The sequence below is a fragment of the Aotus nancymaae genome, unplaced genomic scaffold (genome assembly GCF_030222135.1).
Source record: "Aotus nancymaae isolate 86718 unplaced genomic scaffold, 86718_ANA_hifiasm-v0.15.2.pri h1tg000028l, whole genome shotgun sequence".
Taxonomy (NCBI): domain Eukaryota; kingdom Metazoa; phylum Chordata; class Mammalia; order Primates; family Aotidae; genus Aotus; species Aotus nancymaae.
Genome location: NW_026988441.1, coordinates 1,589,955 through 1,613,167, shown reverse-complemented (window position 1 = coordinate 1,613,167; position 23,213 = coordinate 1,589,955). Strand labels below are relative to the sequence as shown.

Genomic DNA, 23,213 nt, shown 5'->3' with positions numbered 1-23,213 from the left:
TTCAATCCTGCCTCAGCTTCCTGAGTAGCTGGGATTACAGGCACGCACCACCATGCCCAGCTAATTTTTTGTATTTTTAGTAGAGACGGGGTTTTACCATGTTGACCAGGATGGTCTCGATCTCCTGACCTCGTGATCCACCTGCCTCGGCCTCCCAAAGTGCTGGGATTACAGGCATGAGCCACCGCGCCCGGCCCACTCTTTTTTTTTTTTTTTTAAGAGACAAGGTCTCGCTCTATCACACAGGCTGGGTGCAGCGGCACAGTCATGGCTCACTGAAGCCTCAGCAGACTTCACCTCTTGTGTTCAAGGCATTCTCCCGACTCAGCCTCTCAAGTGTCACACCTGGCCTTTACGTTTTTTTTAATTATTGACTCACTGATTATTGAGAAGTCTGTTGCTTTATTTCCAAAATGTGAGGATATTAGTCATCTTTGAGTCAGGTGAGTCCCACAAGTTCCCAGTGCCTCCTGGTGGTCTGTGTTAGGGGTCCAGGCTGGCTGGGGTTCATTGGTGTCCACTGGGGGCAGCTTACGTGCCTTCTGGAGTCCCTGAGTCTCCTGTTGAGTGTGGGGTCAGGGTCCCCCTGGACTAGTGGACTGCCAGAGTGGCGTAGACACTGGGCTCAGCTGGAGGTTCCCCTTCCTGGGACGGAGGAGGCTCAGTTGCCTCCCGATTAAGGGTCAAGCTGTGCAGCTGGGCGTAGGTCACATCCTGGGGGCCTTCAGATGCAGCAGCCTGCAGTGGGGGAGAGTGAGAGGGAAGGAACGTGGTGGGTGTGAGAGAGGAAAGGACCTGCCTGACTGTCCTGCCTGTCCTCTTCTGCCTGTGTGTCCTTTGTATCCAGGAATTCCCCAGACAGGGTGAATGAGGGGAGGCCACTGCTGCCTGAGTCTGGAGTGTTTGGCATATGTCACTCCGTGGGGGGTCTTCATCATGTGGGCTCTGCTGGAAAGAGACAGTGGTGGGGGGTGTCCTTGAGTCCCCCTGACCCCGTGGAGTCAATTTTTCCCACTGTTCCCAGAGTGATCCGTGTACATCCCTTTCCTGATGGAATCTCAGGGACGCGCTAAGGCCGTGGAGGGTCTGGCTGCTCCCTCCCTGCGGTTCTGGCCTCTCCTCCTCACTCTGACCTTGCTCATTTGGCTGCAGCCTCACGCCAGCCTTCCCACAAGAGCTCACTGCGGCCTCGGGGCCTTTGCACTGCTGCTTCCTCTGCCTGCAGGGGCTCATCCATCAGAGGCTGGTGTGGCCCTCTCGGTCCAGGTTTCTCAGATGACAGCTGACCAGACAGCCCTCCCCTTACCATCCAGACTGGCCCCACTTGCCCGCACTCTGCCCTTTCCCTGGTTTATTTTCCTTACAGCACGTCGCACTCCTGAACACTGTGCGTTTATTTGCATTTTGTCTCCCACCACGAGGTGAGCTCAGAAGGGCGGGGGCGGCTTTGCTCCCTGCTGTGTCTGCAGCTCCCACGGGGAGCCCCGTCCACAGTGAGCTCCTGGGAACACTCTGGCTGAATGAATGAAGGGGAGCCCAGGGCACCGGGGTGGTTCATTCCTCATCCTCCTGAGGCCTGGGGAGCCCTCTAACAACCAGACGGCCAAACAGAGGATGAGGAGCATGAAGGGGACCCGGGAGGAGGCCCACGAGGTCCCAGGACACCAGGAGAGAGTGAAGTCACAGCAGGCGGGAAGCAGTGTGCTGGACATGGAGGGTCTACCCTAGACGGTACTGAGAGCCGGGGAGGGAGGACCGAGAAGTCCTGCTGGGTTAGATCCGGCACCAGGAGGCCTTTGGTGCCCAGGACAGGGGCGGGGTCTCACCCAAGTGTCCAGCTCCACCTCGTCCTCAAGCTGTGTGTCCTTCACGGCAGCATCTGCTGGGGCAGAGCATCTGCTGGTTCATCTCCTGGGAAGGTTCCCTGGGACCTCTCAGCCCCGCCAGCCCCTGCCCAGCTCCCAGATGGGGCCACTGAGATCCAGGGAGGTCCCACAGTGTGGGGGGACACCATCTTCCACTGAGGCCCAGCCCCTTCCCAGCCCCTCCCTGTTGCTAATGAAATTTTGGGACTCCTGTCTCCCCAGCACCCCCATTTGTCCCCTCTCTTCCTCTCACAGAGGTTTTCTTCCTGGACATCAGCAGCTGGGCTGGACCTGGGAGAGGACGCAGGAGTGTGAGAAGGACAGGGTATGGGCGGTGGGTGGGTGGGAGTCTGGGGTCTTCGGGCAGAATTACCTCCTCTGCAGGCCCCTGTCCTTGGGCTCTGGCTCCACAGCCCCTGTAGGATGGCGGAAATCAGCCTCTCTCTGGTCTGGGTGAAGACAGACAGAGTCTCAGCCCTGGGAACATTAGAACCACCCATCCTACACATGCAACCTGAGGGAAAGTGGAAAAGCTTAAAATATTCCTACAGGATGTCCTGCATATCTCATGAGATAGAAAACAACTCCATGAACATGGAGGTTTATAAATGTGTGCTGACCAGCTGGGCACAGTGGCTCACGCCTGTAATCCTAGCAGCTTGGGAGGCTGAGGCAGGCAGATCACAAGGTCAGGAGTTCAACATCAGCCTGGCCAACATGGCGAAACCCCGTCTCTATTAAAAATACAAAAATTAGCCAGGTGTGGTGGGCATCTGTAGTCCCAGCTACTCCAGTTACTTGGTAGGCTGAGGCAGGAGAATCACTTGAACCCAGATGGCGGAGGTTGCAGTGAGCTGAGATTGTGTCATTGCACTCCAGCCTGGGCTATAGAGCAAGACTCTGTCTCAAAAAATCAAAAAAAGGTAAATGTGTGCTGACATTAGGCACCTCTGGAACCGGTTTTCTAAGCTGACTTCCCTGTGTGTCCTGGTTCCCTCTGGCTGGTTCCCTGAGCCCAACCTTGGCCAGTCTATGGGTGTCCCCCTTCCCTACTCACCCAAGGTCCTGTGTTTCCCCTGACGCCGGTGTCGGAGGAGGAGGAAGAAGAGGAGGAGGAAGAGCAGCAGGACGAAGCCAATCAAGACCCCGATCAGTACCTCCAAGTATCTTCCCAGACCTTGAGTGTGATGACATCAGGAATGAGGATGTCATTGATGTGAGCACCTACTGTGCGCAGGCGTGTGCCAAGTCATTCCTTCATGAGCTCCAACCCTCACAGTAGTTGTGCAACATGGGACTGCTGCCCCCACAACCCATTTCACAGATACACAAACTGAAGCTCAGAGGGCAATCGCCTGCCCGAGGTCCCCAGCCAGGCGGTGGCAGAGCTGGGGAGGGAACCTGGGAGTCTGATCTGCAGCCCTTGTTCCCTGCACTGAGCCGAGCCCCGGAGCTGCAGGGAAAGAGGCTGACCTCCTGAACCATGGCCCTGCTCCCCTCCCCTGCCCCACGTCACCGTCACTGTCACTGCTGCAGGTGGGACAGGACAGGCCCCTGTGGAATCAGGTCTGGAGGCTTCCCTGGGAGGCCTCCTCCCCGAGGAGGTCACAGCTGGGAGTCAGAGCTGAAAGGAACTTTCCCACCCTGCAGGCCTCTCTCCTTTACACTTGGAGAAACTGACGCCCAGGTGGGGGAGGGGCCTGTCCCCGTCACCATCTCCAGAGGAACCTGAACCTAGGACAGAACCCAGCCCCGCCTCCTCTGGACCTGCCCACCTCCTGCTCAGAGACCCTTACTCACTACTCTGGGGGCCTGACCCTGAGGGGTGAGGGGCTGGGACTGCTTTGTCCCCCACATCAGCCCAGCTGCTCCCCCATGCTGGGCCCCAACATCTGCCTTTGCATTGACCCCCCGCCCCTCACCAGCCCTGCCTCAGAGCCCCTGGGACACAAGCCTGTCCTTGAGGGGAGGGGAATGGGATCTTTTGGGAGACTCAGGACTGCCCTGGGGGAGGCCGTGCTCCCCAAGAGGCCTCCGTGACTCACCGGGTGTGGCTGGCCCTGCGGGTGGTGGGCTGGAGCCTGCAGAGGGTCCTGGAAGGAGCACAGGAGGCGGGTGAGGGCCGGGGCTGTCTGTGGAGCGCACACTTCACTCCAGCTCCCCTGTGTCCGCCCAGTGCATTCCCTGGAAACATTTCTCTGCCCACCTGGTACCTTCTGCATGCCAGCAAGGAGAACGGGTGGCCGTGCCTACGAGAACCCCTGCTGGCCTCCTCCTGCTGAGGAGTGAGGCCCCTCTGGCTAAGCCTCCCTCCATCCTCCCTTCTCAGCAGGGCCTGAGCTGAGCCTTTGAGCTCAGAGAGGACAGGGTCAGGGCCCTCACCTGAGACCAGGAGCTCCAGGGGGTCACTGGGGTGAGACAGCAGGTAGGGGTCAGAGCTTCGTGAGCCGTAACACCTGTAGGTCCCCGCATGGGCTGAGGTCACAGGACTCATGGGGAATTCAGCCTGGTCCTTATCAGATTGGTACTTTGATCTTAGACGCAGGGGAGCATCAGCTGCTCCCTCCTTGGTCAGAAGGAAAGTGTCCATCCACCCCTGTGACTGACACAGCAGGGTCACATTCTCTCCTGAGGCCACCCTGGGACCTGGCTGCACTGAGAGGGAGGGTCTGTCAGGGAACCATCCTGGAGAGAAGAAGGATGGGTGAGGGGCTGCCCCACCTTGTTCTGAGCTGAGACCTCCCCAGGCCTCTCTCTGGGACCCTCCGTCTCTGTCTGTTTTCTCTGAGTCTCCCCCTCCCCACCCATCCGCTGTCTCTGTCTGTCTCTCCCTCCCTTGGGACCCCCACCTCTCATCCCAGCCATCACCACCTGGGCTCCCCAGCAGGGCCTGTGCAGAGCCTGGGTCCCTGACTGAACCCGCTGGGCTCCTCACCTGCGATCAGGATGTCCAGAGGGTCACTGGGGGCCGACCACTTGGAGGAGAGGTTGTGTGCACCGTAGCATCTGTACTGGCCCCCATGGAAACGGCTCACAGGGCTCAGGGTGAAGTTGGCCTGGGAGAGCCCAGCCTGGAACTTCTGGCCAGAGCCCTGGAGGAGGTTAACTCCCTGGTCCTTGTACAGAGCAAATCTGTCGTAGTCGACATCAGAGCGACACTGCAGGGTCAGGCTGCCTCCATGGGCCACAACAGGGCCCTGCAGGGTCAGGAGGGAGGGCTTCCTAGACACGCCTGGAGGGAAAGACGAGTGGGGACTCAGACGGCTGGTTCCTCCCACGCCCCTTCCTTCTCCCGTCCTGGCCCTGCAGGTCTCAGTGTCTCTCACACTCTGTGTCTCGGACCCCAGGGGCTCCTTCTCACCCTGGGCTGTCCTGGAGCCATTTCAGAGGAGTGGGGTCTCCCTAAGCCTCGGCCACTGTGCCTGATCTTCCCTCCTCTCCCTGAGAGCCAGGACCTCACAGCAAACACACTGGAGCCTTCCTGAGTCATCCCTTCCAGGTGAGGGTGACCGAGGGCTCCTCCTCCATGTCAGAGCCTCCCCATAGGGCCTCCCTCACGCCTTCAGCCCGTCCATCAGTACATCACTCTGGGTCCTCTCCATCTTCAGTCACCAGCCAAGCTCCCAACCTGTCTGCTGCTCCCAAAGTGTTAGACAAGCTGGGGCTTCCTCACCTGCGGCCAGAATCTCCAGGGGGTCACTGGGGTGTGACCACACCTGGGGGGTGTTCCTATAATAGTAATAGCATCTGAACCTCCACCTGTGGCTGGGGGTCACGGGACCCACAGGGAACAGAGCCTCGAACCACCCGCTGCGGAGCTGCTGTGACTTCAGGGTTCGGGGGAGCTGGTGTTCCCCTTCCTTAATCAGAACAAAATGGTAATATCCGTTCTGTGAGCCACACTGGAGGGTCACGTTCCCTCCTGAGGTCACCACAGGGCTGGGCAGGGCTGAGAGGGTGGGTTTGCTGTAGACTCCTAGGAGAGAAGGAAGCACCATGTGAAGTGGGGCTCACACCTCCCCCATCACCCCCAGGGCTGGGCTGGGAGAGGGACACGTCCCTGAGAGCCGACCCCCTTCCTGAGGGCAGAGCCTGGGGCTGGGACCCAGAGTGTCCTCTCACCCGTCACCACCAGCTCCAGGGGCTCACTGCGCTCTGACCAGTCTGTAGAGCTGAAATAGTAACAGCAATATTTCCCTGCATGGTGCTCTGACATGGTTGAGATAGAGAATCTGGCCTTGTTCCTGGGTTCCAGTGGGTTCTGTCTGTCCCAGGGTACTTGGGTTCCCTCTTTTTCCAGATGATACTCCTGGGCTTCCAGGTTCCCCTGACACCAGATGGTCACAGGACTCCCCCAGAGGATCACAGAGCCTGGCTCAGCCCAGAGGATGGGTTTGGGGAGGGACCCTGGAAGGAGATCAGAGGCTGGATCCCAAGACTTCCGTCAGCCCTCAGATATCAGCTCTCAGCTCCAGGACCCCCCGTCATCCCCATCAGCCACCCAGAACTGCTGTCTCCACCCCCAGCTGCCCAGGGGTGGGCCTTGTCCCTAGAGAGGAAGAGGAACCTGGGACAGCTAGGGACAGACTTACCTGCCTGCACTCGGGTTCTGGGGCTTAGACTCAGCCCTGGAAGAGAGTTCCCTGTGAGAGATTTGCCTCTGAAGCCTGAGCAGAGCCTCCCCTCCCTAGTGCCTCCTGAGCTTTTGAGGTCTCCTGATGGACCAGGGCTTGTGTGGGGTGGGGTCCCTCCAAGACTCGGATCTCCCCCTCCCCATCTTGAAATCTCACCAAGGCAGAGCAGGGCTGTGAGGACGTGGGTCATGGTGTCGCTTCCCAGTGGCCCCGGGCTCTGCAGATGGATGAGCCCTCGGTGCTGGCAGGACGGAGAGACATCCAGGGTGTGGCCGCTTGGAGGCTGAGTGCTTCTTGTCATGGGGTTGTCTCATCCACAGCCCACAGGAAGGGGAACTGCCCTCCCCAGGAGCCTGGCTCTCATTTTGGGCTGTGGTGGGGACAGGCGCCAGGCTCTCTGCAGACATTACAAAGAGAAATGGGGTCTCCCTGCCCCCGAACCATTCTTTGTCCGACTTATCTTTATTTCATTGAGGGCCAGGACACAGCAGCAAATAGCCCTGGTGCTTTCCTGAGTCAGCCCCTTTCAGGTGAGGATGACCATGGGCTCCTCCTCCCTCTCACAGCCTCCCTATGGGGTCTCCTTCCCTCCTTCAGCCCGTCCATCAGCAGAGCAGTGCGGGGTCCTCACCATGGCCATCGTCTCTCCAGCCCTGGAGATGCTTCAGGGAAGACGTAGTCCATGCTGCAGGCAGGCTCAGGTCAGCAGAGACACACCTGACACCTGGCTGTGCAGTCCAGGCTGAGCTGCGTGTGGCCGTGAGCACAGAGGAGAAATGCAGGCCCTACCATGGTGGCTCCCGCCTGGAATCCCAGCACCTCAGAAGGCTGAGGCAGGAGGATGGTTTGAGGCCAGGAGCTTCCGATTACCCTGGACTACATGGCAAGCCCCTGTCTGTACAGAAAAGAAAAAAGTTAGCTGAGCATGGAGGCTCACGCCTGCAGACCCTGCAACTCAGGAGGCTGATGTGAGAGGGTCACTTGGGCCTGGGAGGTAGAGGCTGCAGGGAGCTATGATCACCCCTAGGCATTCCAGCCTGGGTGACAGAGCAAGACCCTGTCTCAAAAGGAGAAATACAGGGAATAAACAGAAAGAGAATCAAATATATATATATATTTGATGTCCATATATATATATGGGGAGGCTGAGGCAGGAGAATCTCTTGAATCCTGGAGACGGAGGCTGCAGTGTGCTATTGCACCACTGCACTTCAGCCCCACAAGAAGACCACAACTGTCTCAAAAAAAAAATAAGTAATTTACTCACTGTATATATCTACTATGTAGACATAACAAAATCCAAAACACAATTTAATCCAGGCCAAGACCACTGCAATAGTAAATATGCACATTGGCATGAGATATTCATTAAATTTTCCGGACTGTATCATGGAAAGGACAGACATTGAACAGAAAATATTAATGTATACAGGAAGTAGAATCAGAAGAAAGAACGTCTGTACCCGTTTCAGAATGAAAGAAGGAAGAAGGTTGTTAGTTCATGACATATATGAAGAGCTAGTGGTTGGAATTTTTACAGAACTGAAAAGAAAATGTCAGTCTGTGACTATATTTAGTATCTCAGTCGTGGTAAGGTACACAAGGAGACTCGGGGCATTTGTGATCTGTCAGGACTCATGTCTCACACGTTAAACCCTCAGCTCAGGCGGTCGCCTTATGAGGAATAAGGAGGGCGTGTTCATTTTCCTGTTATCAGGTATTATGATAAGAACAGGGAGAGAGAGAGAGGGAGAGACAGAGAGGGTGGGGGGAGAGAGAAAGAGAGACTGAGACAGAGAAAGGAAAAGAGGGACAGACAGGGAGGGAGAGAGAGAAAGAGAGAGAGAGAGAATCAGGCATCACTAGAGCTGCAAGGCTGCAGGTATTTTTGCACCTGGAGTCTCTCTGAAAGCAATACTAAATGATGACGTAAGTCAGTGAGTAGAATAATGAACCCCAAATGGAGAAGGTGAGATGCTGCTGTGAATAAATGAAATGAGCAGTACATACGAAACACTAAATCCGCACAGATCAGTCATATGTGTATATACAAGTACATACATTTTTACTAAGAATATAAAAGAGCAAGGAAATGGATTCTCCTCTCTGGAGCCTCCAGAAAGGAATGCAGCTATGTGAAGGCCTCGATTTTATCCTAAAAGACCTGTTCAGAATTCTCACTTTCAGAACCATGAGATAATGAATTCATGTTGCTTCAGCTACTCAATATGCAGTCATTCGTTATGGCACCAGCAGCAAACCAATACCAATACTACGACAACTGTTGTTTTAAAAGAACAGTTGATGTTTCATACTTTTAAATCACAGTCTGCTGAGAGGAGAAAGTTATACGCTTTCACTCAACCAATCACGTGTCCTTCAAATTTACAAAGTGTCAACTGATACACAACGGAGGATTTGAAGAAATATTTATCAGACTTTGATTAAAAAAAAAAAAGCAGGTTTCGTAGCACATGCCAGGCATTGTTGCACACGCCGGTAACCCCAGAGGGATTACTCTATGGAGGCTGAGGCAGGAAGAATCATTTGAATCCGGGACGCAGAGGTTGCAGAGTGAAAAAAAAAAAACGGCAAAGTGATGACTTCTGGTATTGGGTAACCCTTGTTCTCTTCCGGTAGTAATTTCCCACCAGGCAGATTGTCTAACCCCAAATCACCCAAAAGAGCAGGCCCAGGACATGCATGTCTCCCAGGTGGGTGACCTGGAAGGTGTGATGGAGGCTGTTCATTATGCTCTCCTTTGCTTTCCCAGCCCATGTGTTCCACCTGTGTAAAGATGTAGCATTTTCATTTGCAGAGCCCATTATAGGAAAATAAATACGAACGCAAATATTAAAAGGAAAAGCCATAGCCTCATTTGGTGTTTGTTCATATGAATACGTACATTGTCTCCAGCTGTCTCTATCTCTGTTTCACATCTATGTCTATGACACCATCAGAGAGCACCGACTGCAGCGTCTCATCCACAGCCTGTTTCTTGCATCTCCTGTGAGAGGCCATTCCGAGGCTCCCTCAGCCCCAGCAGCACCAACCACTGCATTGCAGGCATCCCATCTCAGGTCATCCCCAGGACATCACGTGGCCCTGTTCTCATTGCCCCACTGATTTCATGGGTGTGTGGGACCCTCGAGCTGTGATTAAGTCACAGGATGCTCCACTTAAACAGGTGGGACCCTCTGATTCCTGGCGGAGAGCCGCAATGAGCCCAGTGAAACCCATCTCAGCACCAGCATCCATCCATCATGGTCAGGAGGATTTACGGCCCCTCCTGGTGGGATATGCGCCATGTTGTCAAGCGGCCACCAGATGGCTCGCCGGTTCCCTCAAAGGAAGGCATCCCATCCAGAAGGCTCTGCTGGTCACTGGGGAGACTCTCAGCCACAGTGGAGGCTACATGGTCCTTGGTGAGGAGTTGCTGGTGTTGGGTCCATGCATCTTCTTTTTTCTTTTCTTCTTTTTATTTTTTTGAGAAGGACTCTCGCTGTGTCTCCCATGATGGAGTGCAGTGGCACAGTCTTGGCTCACTACAACCTCCATCTCCTGATTCTCCTGCCTCAGCCTCCCGAGTAGGTGGGATTACAGGTGCCTGCCCCTCACCTGTCTGATTTTTGTATTTTTAGTAGGAATGGGGTTTCGCTATGTTGACCAGGCTGGTCTCGAACTCCTGACTTCTGGTGATCTGCCCACCTTGGCCTCCCAAAGAGCTGGGATTACAGGTGTGAGTCACCACGGCTGGCTGCATGTCCTTTTTTTTTTTTTGCTGTATGGCCACGACACTCATGGGCCCCTCCTCCGTGCACTGGGGCTGCTGAGAGCTGGCTGAAGCTCAGTGTTCGTCAGGCCATCAGCGGATCCTCAGGTCAGTGGATTTTTAGCCAGCCCTTGACTAGTTTTCTTTCTGTCCATCTTTCTGTGCCTTACTGAGGAAGTGTGTGAACTTTGTTCATTATGTGTGAAGGATGCTTGTATGTCTCCAGGAGACATGTAAGATTTGGGCTTCTTCAAGATCATGAAACAATTTACTTTGAGGTCGCTCAGAAAACACAGTGCTGGCCTTAGGCTTCCTATCTTGAAACTGCTAGTCTATTTCCAACCTCATGCATCAAAAGTGTTACGATCTCCACAGGATCTGCAAGACCTCTATAGGATCTCCACGGGACCTTCACGGGACCTCCACAGGACCTCCACAGGGTCTCCATAAGACTTCCCTAGGACCATCACAGAATCTCAATCAGAACTTCACAGGACCTCCACAGGGTCTCAATAGGACCTCCACAGGGTCTCCAAAGGGCCTTCACAGGACTTCCATAGGACCTTCATAGGATCTCCATAGGGCCTCCATAGCATCTTTATAGGATCTTCCTTCACAGGACCTCCAAAGGTTCTTCATAGGGTCACAATAATTTAGTTGCCAAAGGATGTGTCACTGCAGGGACTCGCCAGCATCCCCTACACCCTGAGATGCTGGAAATGACCACTTGGTGATCGTGGTTATGGATTTCCTGCAGAAGCATGTGTGAAACCATGTTCCTGGGCAACTCTGCAGTCCTGACCTCCATTCAGATCCTCCGGGGGCTTGGCTGGAGGGGGTGTCTGGTGTGTCACTGTGTCTCATTGCACAGAATGGGGGCTTCCGCAGTACTAATGGAAAACCAGCCCAGAGATGGAGGCGGAGTTTGGAGTTGTGCTGCCACAAACCAAGAAGTGCTGAGCTGATGAGCTTGGACTGTAGCATCGGACAGGAGACACTGATGATAAGGCTCTGAGGTAGAATGCTGTGGACTGTTCTTCCTGTCTGAAGAGGAGGATGCTGAGGAAATGAAGGCTCTTCCATTTTGTGACCTGGTTGACAAGAGGAACCAACAGGGTCATGACCCCATGGAGCAATGACCCCACGTGGAAAGGAGGCTGAAGGAGGTGTGTTTAAGGCAGTTAACTGAGTCACAGAGAGAAGCAGAGCCTCCCAATGCCTAGGAAGGGTGGTGTGTTTCTCCCAAACCTCCCCAGTCTGACTTCCTTATTTCTCCAAATAGCAGCACCTTCTCTTCATTTCTGCTGGGTCACGATGGGGAGCTGAGGGCTGGGGCTGTCCTGCTCCCCACATCACCCAAGCTCCTCCTCCCCAAGGCTGGGCCCCAACATCTCCCTCTGCCTCAACCCCTCGCCCCTCACCAGCCCAGCTTCAGAGCCCCTGGAAGCCTGTGCCCCACCCTGTCTCTGCTCAGCTCTCTGGAGGGAAGTCTGTGCTGAGTCCTTGAGGGGAAGAGGATCCTCTGGGAGAGTTGGGACTGCCCCGGGGGAGGCCACACTCCTTCCCAGCCGAGAGGCCTTAGTCACTCACCAGGTGCGGGGGTGGGACCTGTGGGAGGGGGGCTGGGGCTCCCAGAGGCTCCTGGGAGCAAGCACAGAAAGGGAGTGAGGAGCTTTGGCCCCAGAGTCCCCATGTCCACTGAAGCCCCTCGCTCCACCTGCCGGTCGCTTCTCTGGAAACTCTCCTCTGCTCACCTTTCATGATTTGTGTCCCAGGAGATGGGGCCAAGGGCGGGCCTGCCTGGGAGGTGGCCCACTGTCCTCCTCCCCTCTGAGGGGTGAGTCCCGCTCTGCCTGAGCCCCCTGACACCCCTCTACACTCCATTCCAGCCCAGAGCTCTCCTGGGGACAGGCCCTGAGCTGAGCCTGTGAGCTCAGAGAGGACAGGGTCAGGGCTCTCACCTGAGACCACAAGCTTCAGGGGGTAACTAGGGTCTGACAGCAGGTAGGGGTAGGAGCTGATTCTGCTGTAGCATTGGTAAGTTCCACTCTGGGCTGAGGTCACAGGACTCATGGGTAATTTAGCCTGGTCCCTATAAGATTGGTACTTTGACTTTAGACGCAGAGGGGGATGGGCTGCCCCCTCCTTGGTCAAAAATAAAGTGTCCACGTGGTGCCATGACTGACACCGCAGGGTCACCTTCTCTCCTGAGGCCACTCTGGGGCCCGGCTGCACTGAGAGGGAAGGTCTGGCAGGGATCTGTCCTGGAGAGAAGGATAGGTGAGAGGCTGCCCCGCCTTGTTCTGAGCTGAGACCTCCCCAGGCCTCTCGGGGACCCTCAGTCTCTCTGTCTTCTCTGAGTCTCCCCCTCCCTGGGGACCCCCACCCCTCATCCCAGCCATCACCACCTGGGCTCCCCCAGCAGGGCCTGTGCAGAGCCTGGGTCCCTGACTGAACCTGCTGGGCTCCTCACCTGCGATCAGGATGTCCAGGGGATCACTGGGGGCTGACCACTCAGAGGAGAGGTTGTGTGCACCGTAGCATCTGTACGGGCCCCCGTAGGAGTGGCTCACAGGGCTCAGGGTAAAGTTGGCCTGGGAGAGCCCAGCCTGGAACTTCTGGCCAGAGCCCTGGAGGAGGTTAACTCCCTGGTCCTTGTACAGAGCAAATCTGTCGTAGTCGACATCAGAGCGACACTGCTGGGTCAGGCTGCCTCCATGGGCCACGACAGGGCCCTGCGGGGTCAGGAGGGAGGGCTTCCTAGACACGCCTGGAGGGAAAGAGGAGCGGGGACTGGGACGGCTGGTTCCTCCCACGCCCCTTCCTTCTCCCGTCCTGGCCCTGCAGGTCTCAGTGTCTCTCACACTCTGTGTCTCGGACCCTAGGGGCTCCTTCTCACCCAGGCTGTCCTAGAGAGGTTCCAGACCAATGTCTCCCTGACTCTCGGCCACTCTGTCTGGTCTGTCATCTCATCGAGGGACAGGAAATTGCAGCAAATACACCCAGTGCCTTCCTGAGTTGACCCCATCCAGGTGCCGGTGACTGAGGCTCCTCTTTCCTTATCAGAGCCTCCGCATGGGGTCCTCCTCACACTTTCAGCCCAGCCCCCAACACATCCTTCTGGGGTCCTGGCCATGATCAGTCATCAACCAGATGACTCCTGTGTGGCTCCTCTCAATTGTATAAAGAAGCATGGTGGCTTTTTCACTTGGGACCAGAATCTCCAGGAGATCGCTGGGGTTTGACCACACATGAGGTTTTTTCCAGAAACAGTAATAGCATCTGAACCTCCACCTGTGGCTGGGGGTCACAGGGCCCACAGGGAACAGGGCCTGGGATGGCCCTTTGGGGAGCTTCTGTTCTCCTTCCTCAACAAGAACAAACATGAGAAATCCATTCCATGTGTCACACTGGAGGCTCACGTTCCCTCCTGAAGCCACTACAGGGCTGGGCAGGACTGAGAGGGTGGGTTCTGCATACAATCCTAGGAAAGGAGGCAACGTGTTTAATGGGGTCACACCTCCCTTGGTATCCCCAAGACTGGGCTGTGAGAGGGGTGATACCTCTGAGAGCTGACCTCCTTCCTGAGGGCAGAGCCTGGGGCTGGGGCCCCTGAGTGTCCCCTCACCTGTCACCACCAGCTCCATGGGGTCACTGGGCTCTGACCAGCCTGCAGGGGTCTCATAGTAGCGGTGGTATTGCCCTGCAGCGTGAAATTCCATGGATGGATTGTGGAACTTGGCCTTGGCTCCTGGCTCCAGTGGGTTCTGTCTGTGCCATGGGATTCCGTCCTTCCAGATGGTACTTCACAGTCTCCAGGGGCCCCTGACACCTGAGGGCCATGGGGCTGAACTGGGCTATCACAGAGCCTGGATCAGCCCAGAGGGTGGGTTTGGGGATGGTGCCTGAAATGGAATCAGAGACTGATGCCAAGATATGCTCAACCCTCATATCCCAGCTGTCAGCCCCAGGACCCTCCAGACATCCCCATTGGTCAGCCCAGAACTGGTGTCTCCACCCCCAGCTGCCCAGGGTTGGGTCCTTGTCCCCAGAGAGAAGGAGGGACCTGGGACAGCTGGGGACAGACTCACCCAACTGCACGCTAGTCCTGGGGCCCAGGCTCAGCCCTGGAAGAGTTCCCTGTGAGAGATTTGCCCCAAAGCCCCAGCAGTTCCTCTCCTCCCTAGGAGCCTCTGAGAGACCAGAGCCTGGCTGTAGAGTGAGTTCCCTTCCTTCCCCTCTTCAAACCCCACCGAGGCAAGTCATGACTGAGAGGGTGAGGGTCATGGCAGATGAGACCACAGTGCCTAGCAGGACACAGGAGCACGCAGTGTGGACTGCAGGCTGTGTTCTCCCTGTCGCAAGACTGTCCCATCTGCAGCCCCACAGGACAGGGAACTGCCCTCCCCAGGGCTCTCATTTCCCCAGGGATGGGGCTGGGGTGAGCTCCAGGCTCTCTGCAGACATTTCAGACAGAAATAGGGTCTCCCTAAGGCCTAGCCACTGTCTGCCTGCCCTATATTCAGCTCACCAAGGTTGTGTGCACTAGGGCCGAGCAGCAAATCCCCCTCCTCTGGGAATGAACCTCTGAGTCGTTCCTGCCTCCTCAGTGCCCGTGTCCTTGGCCGTCCCTCTGCACCTCAAACCATGTTCAAGGTTTTCGGAACAATTACTCAGGTCTGTCGTCTGATTCAGGGCGTGGAATGGGGAGCTGAATTTAATTCCAATTCTCCTCCACTTACCATGTGACCTTGGACAATTGGCGGCTTCCTTCAGCCTTTATCTTTTGGAGCCTGTGGTCATGACCTCCAGTTCTCAGAGTGGATGTGGGGGGTTAGTGGTGCCTGAGACATGGAAGGGGCTCAGCCATGGTGAGTTTCCAGACCGTATTTAGACAGGAGTAGTTGGGTGTGAGAAGATCCTGGCGTTGAGCTCTGTAGTGGAAAAGGATGATTGATGTACCCACTCAAGAGCCCACATCAGCTCCAAATACCAAGAAATGCTCCTTATGTTTAAAGTTGCAGGCATGGTGGCCCAGCCCTGTAATCTGAGCACCTGAGGATGGAAGAGCCCTTGAGCTCAGAAGTTCAAGACCAGGCTGCAGAGCATAGTGAGACCTCATCTCTGCATATAATAAAAAAGAAATAATCAGGCGTGGTTGTGCATGACTGCAGTCTCAACTATTTGGGAGACTGAGGTGGGAGGATTGCTTGAGCCTGGGTGGTCCAGGCTGCAGTGAGGCATGATCATGACACTGCACTCTAGCCTGGGCGAGACAGTAAGACCTGTCTCAAAACATATATATATATATCTGAATTATGTAGATTATGAAAGTTTTGTGCAGAAAAGAAAAGTTTTTTAGTTTGAGAAGGTTGCACATCAAAGAACAGAGTTGAAAGCTGAAAGGCCGCATGTGCCTAGGACCACTGTCGGGTCATTAGGAAGATTTCCACTTCTGTATGGGACAGAAGAGGAACCCCGGGTCCTCACAGTCAGGGAGTGGGTAGGGCTTCAGATGAAGAGGAAAGGCTGTGGCTCACCCTTGCTCGTGTTTGTGGACAGGAACTGGGATATCTCCGCACACTGAGTGAAGTCCATGATCAGCACTGGGCCCCTCTCCTGTTGTTTAGCAGATTCAGTCTGCTGTGGTCAGACAGAAGCATCTGCCCACACGAGTGTGAGGCCGGGATTAGTCCTGTCCCTCCTGGGTACAAACCTGAGCTGATGCAACTTTTGGGAGAGTGAGACAGGAACAGCTGCAACAATCCCCCATCATGAGGTCTGATGCCAGCCAGGGACAGCCTTGGGAGAAACTCTTTTTGCAACATCAGGTGTGTGGGAGGAAAGCCGTCCAACAAGAATGAAGAGCAAAGTGTATATTAAAGAAAAAAGGCATCTGTTTAATATTCTTTTTAAACAACTGGATATTTATTTAGATGACTTAGACAATATTATGAAGGGAAAACTGTATGTAAATTAATGCCATTAAAAATAAGATCATATTGGCAGGATGTGGTAGCTGATGCCTGTAATCCCAGCACTTTGGAGGCCGAGGTGGGCAGATCACAAGGTCAGCAGTTCGAGACCACCCTGTCCAACACGGTGAAACCCCATCTGTACCAAAAATTCAAAAATTAGCTGTGTGTGGTGGCACGTGCCTGTAATCCCAGCTGCTTGGGAGGCTGAGGCAGGAGAATCGCTTGAACCCAGAAGGCAGAGGTTGCAGTGAGCTGAGATTGCACCACTGCACTACAGCTTGGGTAACAAAGCAAGACTCCATCATAAAACAAACAAACAAACATATTGTCGCAAACAAGGATAGTTTGACTTCTTCCTTATCAACGTGATGCCCTTTCTTTCTCTTGTCTCACTGCTCTAGCTAGAAGTTTCAGAACTATGTTGGTTAACAGTGGTGAACCAACATTGTCATGTTCGAGATAGGGGAAGATCTAAACTTTCAGTTTTTCTTTATTCAGTATGATACTGGTTATGGGTCTATTACATTTGGCTTTTATGATGAGATATGTTCCTTCTACACTCAATTTTTGAGACAGAATCTCGCTCTGTCACCCAGGCTAGAGTGCAGTGGTACGGTCTCGGCTCACTGCAACCTCTGCCTCCTAGGTTCAAGCAGGCACATCCAGCTAATTTTTGTATTTTTAGTAGAGATGGGATTTCACCATGTTGGCCAGGCTGGTTTCGAACTCACCACCTTTAGTGATCCACCCACCTTGGCCTCCCAATGTTCTGGGATTACAGGCATGGGTCACCATGCCAGCTACACTCAGTTGTTTTTCATGAAGGCATACTGATTTTTATCAAATGCTTTTTTGGTATCAGTTGAAACGATCATATGGTTTTTGTCTGTCATTCTGTTGATAAGATTATCACACTGATCTGTGTATGTTAAATTATCCTTGCATCCCAGGGATAAATCCCACTTGGTCATGATGAATGATCTTTTTAAACGTACCGTTGAATTCAGTTTGCTTGTATTTTGTTGAGTGTATTTGCATCATACTCATCAGTCATTGGCTTGTCGTTTTATTTTCTTGGATTGTCTTGGTCTGGTTTTGGTATCAGGGTAATACTGGCCTTGTAGAATCACTTTAAGTATTCTCACCTTCTTTTTCTGAATAGTTTCAGTAGGATTGTTACTGGTTCTTCTGTTATTATCCCTTTGAATAAACTTCCTACTTCTATCTCTTTCTCTTCCTCCTCTTTAAGGCCAGTAATTTTTAGATTTTCCTTTTTAAAGCTATTTTCTAGATCCTGCAGGCATGATTCATTGCTTTTTTTTTTTTTAGTTTTTTTTCCCCGTCGCCTCTGACTTTGTATTTTCAAGTGGCCTATTTTCAAGCTCACAAATTCTTCTGCTTGATCAATTCTGTTAAAAGTTGCGATGCATTCTTCAGGTATGCCAGTTGCTTTTCGCTGCTCCAGAATTTCTGCTTGATTTTTTTTTTTTAATCATTTCAATGTTCTTGTTAAATGTATCTGGCAGAATTCTGAATTCTTTCTCTGTGTTATCTTCAATTTCTTTCTTTTTATTTTTGAGATGGCGTTTTGCTCTTGTTGCCCAGGGCACCTCTCCTTCTTCAGAGCTACGGCAGTGCTTTTGTCTGTCTCCAGAGTTAGAGTCATAACCAAACCAGGCCCACTGGTTCTAAGCTGCTAAGGAGCGCCTGAAAACTTTGTGGAAAATCTGTATGTAACCATGCCTTGGAAAGTGAATGTGAACCCCAAAACCTAGGTAGCACAATAGGTTCATGAGACACTGAGCCCCCGAGTCCTGCACCACAGCTGCTCTGATCACTGACACCCTGGAATCCTTTACCCCTGCAGCTGTTTGTGGGACACGTCAGACCCAACACCAAGAGGGATGTTCTCAACTGAGACTTTCCTTTGTGGGAAAATAAAAATAGGACTCCAAATGCTTTTGGCACCAAGGACACCAACAATCTGTGACACTTCTACCACAAATTTCTTCAGTTTAGTCCACCTAGACATCCAGTCATTGCTAATATCGGCAATGGCTTAAGAAGCTGCATGAGGTCTATACCACTTCATCTACTTGGAGCCAGAACCACCCTACTCTTCCTAACCAGCACACTAAGACTCATCTCCGCGTCACAGTGTTATCCTATGGAAGCCTCTTAGAGTTTAGAAAAGGTGATTATTCCACAAGATTTGCAGACATGAAGGCAGGGACACAAGAAGCACCAAAAAGCAAGCAACCATGACACCACTCATGGATCACAATGATTCTTGAGTAACTGACCCCCCAAAAAAAGGACATTCACCATTTTTGTTAAAAAATACTCAAAATGATCTTGAGGAGCATAACAACAGACAATTCAGCAAAATCAGGAAAATAATTCATAATCCGAATGAGAAATTCAACAAAGGTATAGACATAATAAAAAAGAACCCAAGAGAAATTCTAGAGCTGAAGAGTTCAATGAATACTCCTGCCACTTTGTTACTTGTTTTCTGGCTGTCCTGTGTGTGTTTTTTCCTTCTTTCTTTTCTTCTTGTCTTCCTTTAGTGAAAGTGGTTTTCTCTGGTGATACGATTTAGTCCTTTGCTGTGCATATTTTGTGTTTCTATTGTAAATTTTTTTTTTTTTTGCGTTTGTGGTTACCACGAGGCTTGCAAATACTACTTTATAACCTATTATTTTGACCTTTTAATGACTTAACACTGTTTGCATAAACAACAAGCAAAAAGAAAACAAAAACTCTACGCCTTCAGTTCATTTTCTTGCTTTTTAAGATGTAGTTTCCAGTTATATCTTATTGTACTGACTGTGTCTTGAAAAGTTGTTGTAGCTGTATTTTTTGATTAGTTTGTCATTTAATCTTTCTACTTACGATTAGAGTAGTTCAGTCACCACAATTACAGTGTTATATCCTGAACCCCAAAGAAAAAGGAAATTTATATTTTTCCTCAAAAGAAACTCAAAATTATCTTGAGGAGCATAATGATAGGAAATTTAACAAAATCAGGAAGACAATTCATAATTTGAATGAGAAATTCAACAAAGATATAGATTAATAAAAAACTCAACAGAAATTTTGGAGCTGAAGAATTCAATGGGAAAAATAAAAAATGTAATATACAATGTCAACAACAAACAAGATCAAGAAGAATGAATCTCTAAACCTGAAGATAGATCTTTTGAAATTACCCAGAGGAAAGTTAAAAAAAAAAAAAAAGAAAAATGTAAACATTGTAAAGTTTCTTTAACGTTTAAATGGTTAGTAATTATTGACTGAATGGTGAACACTATGAATCTTAGGTTTTTGAGTGCTTGATTTTGATGTCTTCTTCTAAAGAATGTCCTCTATTTTTTCATTTATCTTATCATTTATAGTATCTAGAATCTCTAGGAGAGGAAACTTTGGACCATGGAGATTTAGGATGACATGAACTAAAAAGACACGACACAGCCAGAAGCAATGGCTCATGCCTGTAATAGCCGCATTTTGGGAGGCCAAGGTGAGTGGATCACCTGAGGTCAGGGGTTTGAGACCATCCTGACCAATATGGTGAAACCCCGTCTCTACTAAAAATACAAAAATTAGCTGGGCATGGTGGTGGGTGCCTGTAATCCTAGCTACTCGGGAGGCTGAGGCAGGAAAATCGCTTGAACCCAGGAGGAGGCTGCAGTGAGCTAAGATCGTGCCAATGTACTCCAGCCTGGGCAACAAGAGCAAAACTCCGTCTTGAAAAAAAAAAGAAGAGATGACCCAGACAACACTGATGGGGCATCACCAGGGTCTGCCCTGTCTGTTGTGTGGGCTACACTTTTTCCTGTTCATAGTTCCATGAACCTCATGTTCATGTCTTTTTCACACTATAACCTCTTCCAGGTCTTTGCTGGACATATTAAAAAATATACACAAAATGCTTCAGGGAATTTTGTAACATACTTGTGCAGCTGCCATGCTAATCTTCTCTGTATCATTCCGATTTTGGCATATGTGCTGCCAAAGCAACAACATGCTGGACACATTTACCTAAAAGTGAGCAAACACAGCATATGGGTGAGAATGAGGAAAAGTAGTGTTCTCTGTTGTAATTAATCCTGAGGTGATCCTTGATATTTACCAGCTTTGTTGTCTATCACCCTTTCTAGATTCTGCTTACATTCTGCCAGAGTTCACATGAAAAACTCTGCTGTCTAATCTATCAGTCCAGTGAAACAAACGTAAATTTCAACTGCGAGGAATCTGAGCACCTGGTTATTGTGCCTGTCTCAGGCTTTCTTGTTGTAGTTGCCACTGTGTTTGTTTCTTGGAGGTTGTCTTAACAAATTATTGCAAAGTGTTGGCTAAAAGTCAGATAAACTTATTCTCTCAGAGTTCTGCAGGCCAGAAATAAAAAATCAAAATGTTGGTATAATTTCTTTCTTCCAGAGGGAAGAAAAAACTTATGTGTCTTTTTCTTAGATTTTGGTCCTTGCTGGCAATTCTTAGCATTGCTTGGTTTACAGACTTCTCATTCTCATCTCTGCCTCCATCTTCTCATGGCATTCTATTCTTCCCTGTGTGTCTTTTTCATATCGTCTAAGGATGTGAGCAATATTGGATTTAGATCATGCCCTAAGCCAGCAGGACCACATCTCAACAAATTATACCTGCAAAGATCCTATTTCCAAATAAGTTCATATTAACAGCTACAAGAGGTTAGGCTCTCAGCATACCTTTTTGGGGATACAATACAAACCCCAAGCCCAGGCATGGTTCCACAACAAATTATCTAAGCTGCCCAACTACTCTCTCTTCACCAAATCCTCCTCATCATCATTTAAGAAAATTACCCAGGACAGTATAATCTCTTTCTCCCTACCTTCTGATATACTGTGATGAAGAAACCAAAGGAAACACCACAAAGTCATCATTTTTGGTAAAAAGTAACTTTTGTGTTGTTCCCTCATAGCGGTTTCTTACCGGGCAGGCCTTCTAACCCAGGGCCACCTAAAAGTTCAGTCACAGGACGTGCACATCTCCCAAGTGTGTCATCTGTAACATTAGTGATAGATGCTGTTCATTAATCTCTCATTTTACTCGAGTCCATGCATTTTACCTATCAAAACACGCAGTATCATCTACTGTCTTTACATCATCTACAGCTTTCTATATCCCTATTTATCTCTATTACACCATAACAGAACACCCAAATTGCAGAGTCTCAATCACAAACTGTTCAATACATCCCATTTTAAGAGGCCATTTCAATGTTCTTTGAGTCCCAGCAATACCAAACCACTGCATGGTACATAACTCTATCTCAGGTCATCCTCAGAATATTATGTGACCATGTTCTCATTCCCTTCACTGATTTCGCGGGCATCTGGATTCTCATTGTGAGAATAAATCATGGGATATTTCGTTTAAACAAGTCAGACATTCTGAGTCCTCACAGACTCCTACGATGAGCTCAGTCAGACCCTATTTCAGTGCAAGCATTCTTCTGACTAATGAAGATTTGCTGCCCCCTCCTGAGTGGAATGTGTTTCATGTCATCGAGTTGCCACCAGGTGGATTGCTGGTCTCCTCAAAGGGTGGCATCACATCTAGACCTCGCTGCTAGTCACAGGTGAGACTTTCGGCTACAGTGGTGGCTACATGGTCCCTCATGAGAGGGAGTCACTGGTGTTGCATCCAGGCATGTCCTCCTTTCTTGCCCTATGGCTATTCCACTCATGGGTCCCTCCTGCTTGCATTGGGACTGCTGACCCCACAGCTGGATGGACTCCACTGCATCAATCCTGTACTCCACTTGGTGCCTTAGGGCCTCCCCCAGCCGTAGACTGCTCTTGCTTGCTTCTCAGGGATAGGCTCATGGTGGGGAGTAGAAATTTCTCCTGTCCTCAGCTAGCCTCAGTTTTGGGGAATTTCTATGTGTATGGGCCTGAAGGGTGGGGGTCTTTCAGTGTCTCTGTCCTCCTTCTCCATGGCAGATGGATTGTACTTGGTAGTTTTGGTTGATTTGGGATGGAATTTCCCGTCCCTCCTCTTTGTATATCTATGTTTGTGGTTTCAGAAATTTTCTGCAGTACTCCTAGGGATAGAGGAACTCTTAAATCTACCTTCTTACATCCACAATGGGTTGTTTCCTATGGTGTGCGATTGGCAGGTTTTGCTGAACTTCTCCCAGTGACAAGTCTTTTTCTACACATGGGAGAAGTATCTGGGCAGGGGGTGAGATTTCAGACCATGCACAGTGGAAGGTAATCATGTTTGACCACAAATATTGGGTCTCCGCCTTACTCACAATCTATTTTGTGAATGCCCAGTTGAGACCCCTGGAAAAAAGCCTGTGGGTGAGTGTTTAGTGCCCTTCTGTTTTAGGTTCCCAGAAATACTTGTTTGTTGTTGGCCAGCAAACATTAACTCTCCAGGAATTCATTACAATTTCACCTGATTCCTCCTTCCCAGCTTGTAATGCAGCCTCCCGTCCTCGTGCGTTCTGTCTCTGTGGAGCTTGTCATGGCAACCTACTCCTCCTTGGCATTTAGGTTACTCAATTGCTCCCAGAGCTCAGATTTCTGGTGGTCTCAAATCTACATTATAGAGCTGATCTGAGTTTTACTCATGGTTAGGAGTGCAGTGAAACTCTTTCCAGCTTCCCAAAACCTGGGCAGAAACTGGAATATAAATGATTTATTTATTTACTTGCTTATGTGATATAACTCACACCATATGAAATGCACCATTTTTTAGTCTACGAATAAATGGTTTTTAGTGTATTCACTATGCTGTGCAATCACCATCCCTACCCCATTCCACAGGAGTTCCATCACCTCAGAAAGAACCCCTTATTTAGTGAGTCCTAATTCTCCTCTTCTCTCAGCCTTAAGAAATCACTAATCTACTTTTTCTTTCTTTCTTTTTTTTTTTTGAGACGGAGTTTCGCTCTTGTTACCCAGGCTGG

The 23,213-nt window shown here is 50.9% G+C and overlaps 2 protein-coding genes and 1 non-coding gene across 14 annotated transcripts in view; all 3 read right to left on the bottom strand.

The window, feature by feature from the left end:
- Positions 1-23,213, bottom strand: part of LILRB3 (leukocyte immunoglobulin like receptor B3) — a 31,996-nt gene that overhangs the window by 5,346 nt on the left and 3,437 nt on the right. The window contains exons 2-15 of one of the 12 annotated variants that reach the window (XM_064380870.1): positions 20,207-20,293; positions 7,131-7,394; positions 6,656-6,896; positions 6,458-6,493; positions 5,988-6,037; positions 5,539-5,841; positions 4,801-5,097; positions 4,248-4,550; positions 3,911-3,958; positions 2,923-3,042; positions 2,239-2,314; positions 2,119-2,156; positions 1,827-1,879; positions 383-738 (exon numbers count right to left, since the gene is read on the bottom strand). In XM_064380870.1, coding sequence (XP_064236940.1) covers positions 592-738; positions 1,827-1,879; positions 2,119-2,156; positions 2,239-2,314; positions 2,923-3,042; positions 3,911-3,958; positions 4,248-4,550; positions 4,801-5,097; positions 5,539-5,841; positions 5,988-6,037; positions 6,458-6,493; positions 6,656-6,813 — 1,629 coding nt within the window. In that variant the 5' untranslated portion in view covers positions 6,814-6,896; positions 7,131-7,394; positions 20,207-20,293 and the 3' untranslated portion in view covers positions 383-591. Of the gene's footprint in view, positions 1-382; positions 739-1,826; positions 1,880-2,118; positions 2,157-2,238; positions 2,315-2,922; positions 3,043-3,910; positions 3,959-4,247; positions 4,551-4,800; positions 5,098-5,538; positions 5,842-5,987; positions 6,273-6,457; positions 6,494-6,655; positions 6,897-7,130; positions 7,395-8,814; positions 10,936-20,206; positions 20,294-23,213 lie in introns of those variants that run through there. The other 11 variants (XM_021666505.2, XM_064380871.1, XM_064380872.1 and 8 more) reach the window with 11 other exon arrangements.
- On the bottom strand, positions 11,927-15,869 carry LOC105732503 (leukocyte immunoglobulin-like receptor subfamily B member 5). The gene is given in 8 exon segments (XM_064380758.1): positions 11,927-12,075; positions 12,077-12,146; positions 12,148-12,535; positions 12,745-13,041; positions 13,900-14,066; positions 14,068-14,176; positions 14,525-14,578; positions 15,812-15,869. Coding segments are annotated over 8 exon segments (1,197 nt in total). The 3' UTR covers positions 11,927-12,021.
- Positions 20,170-20,272, bottom strand: LOC135276844 (U6 spliceosomal RNA). The gene has a single exon (XR_010344402.1). It is a non-coding gene; the product is annotated as a U6 spliceosomal RNA (small nuclear RNA).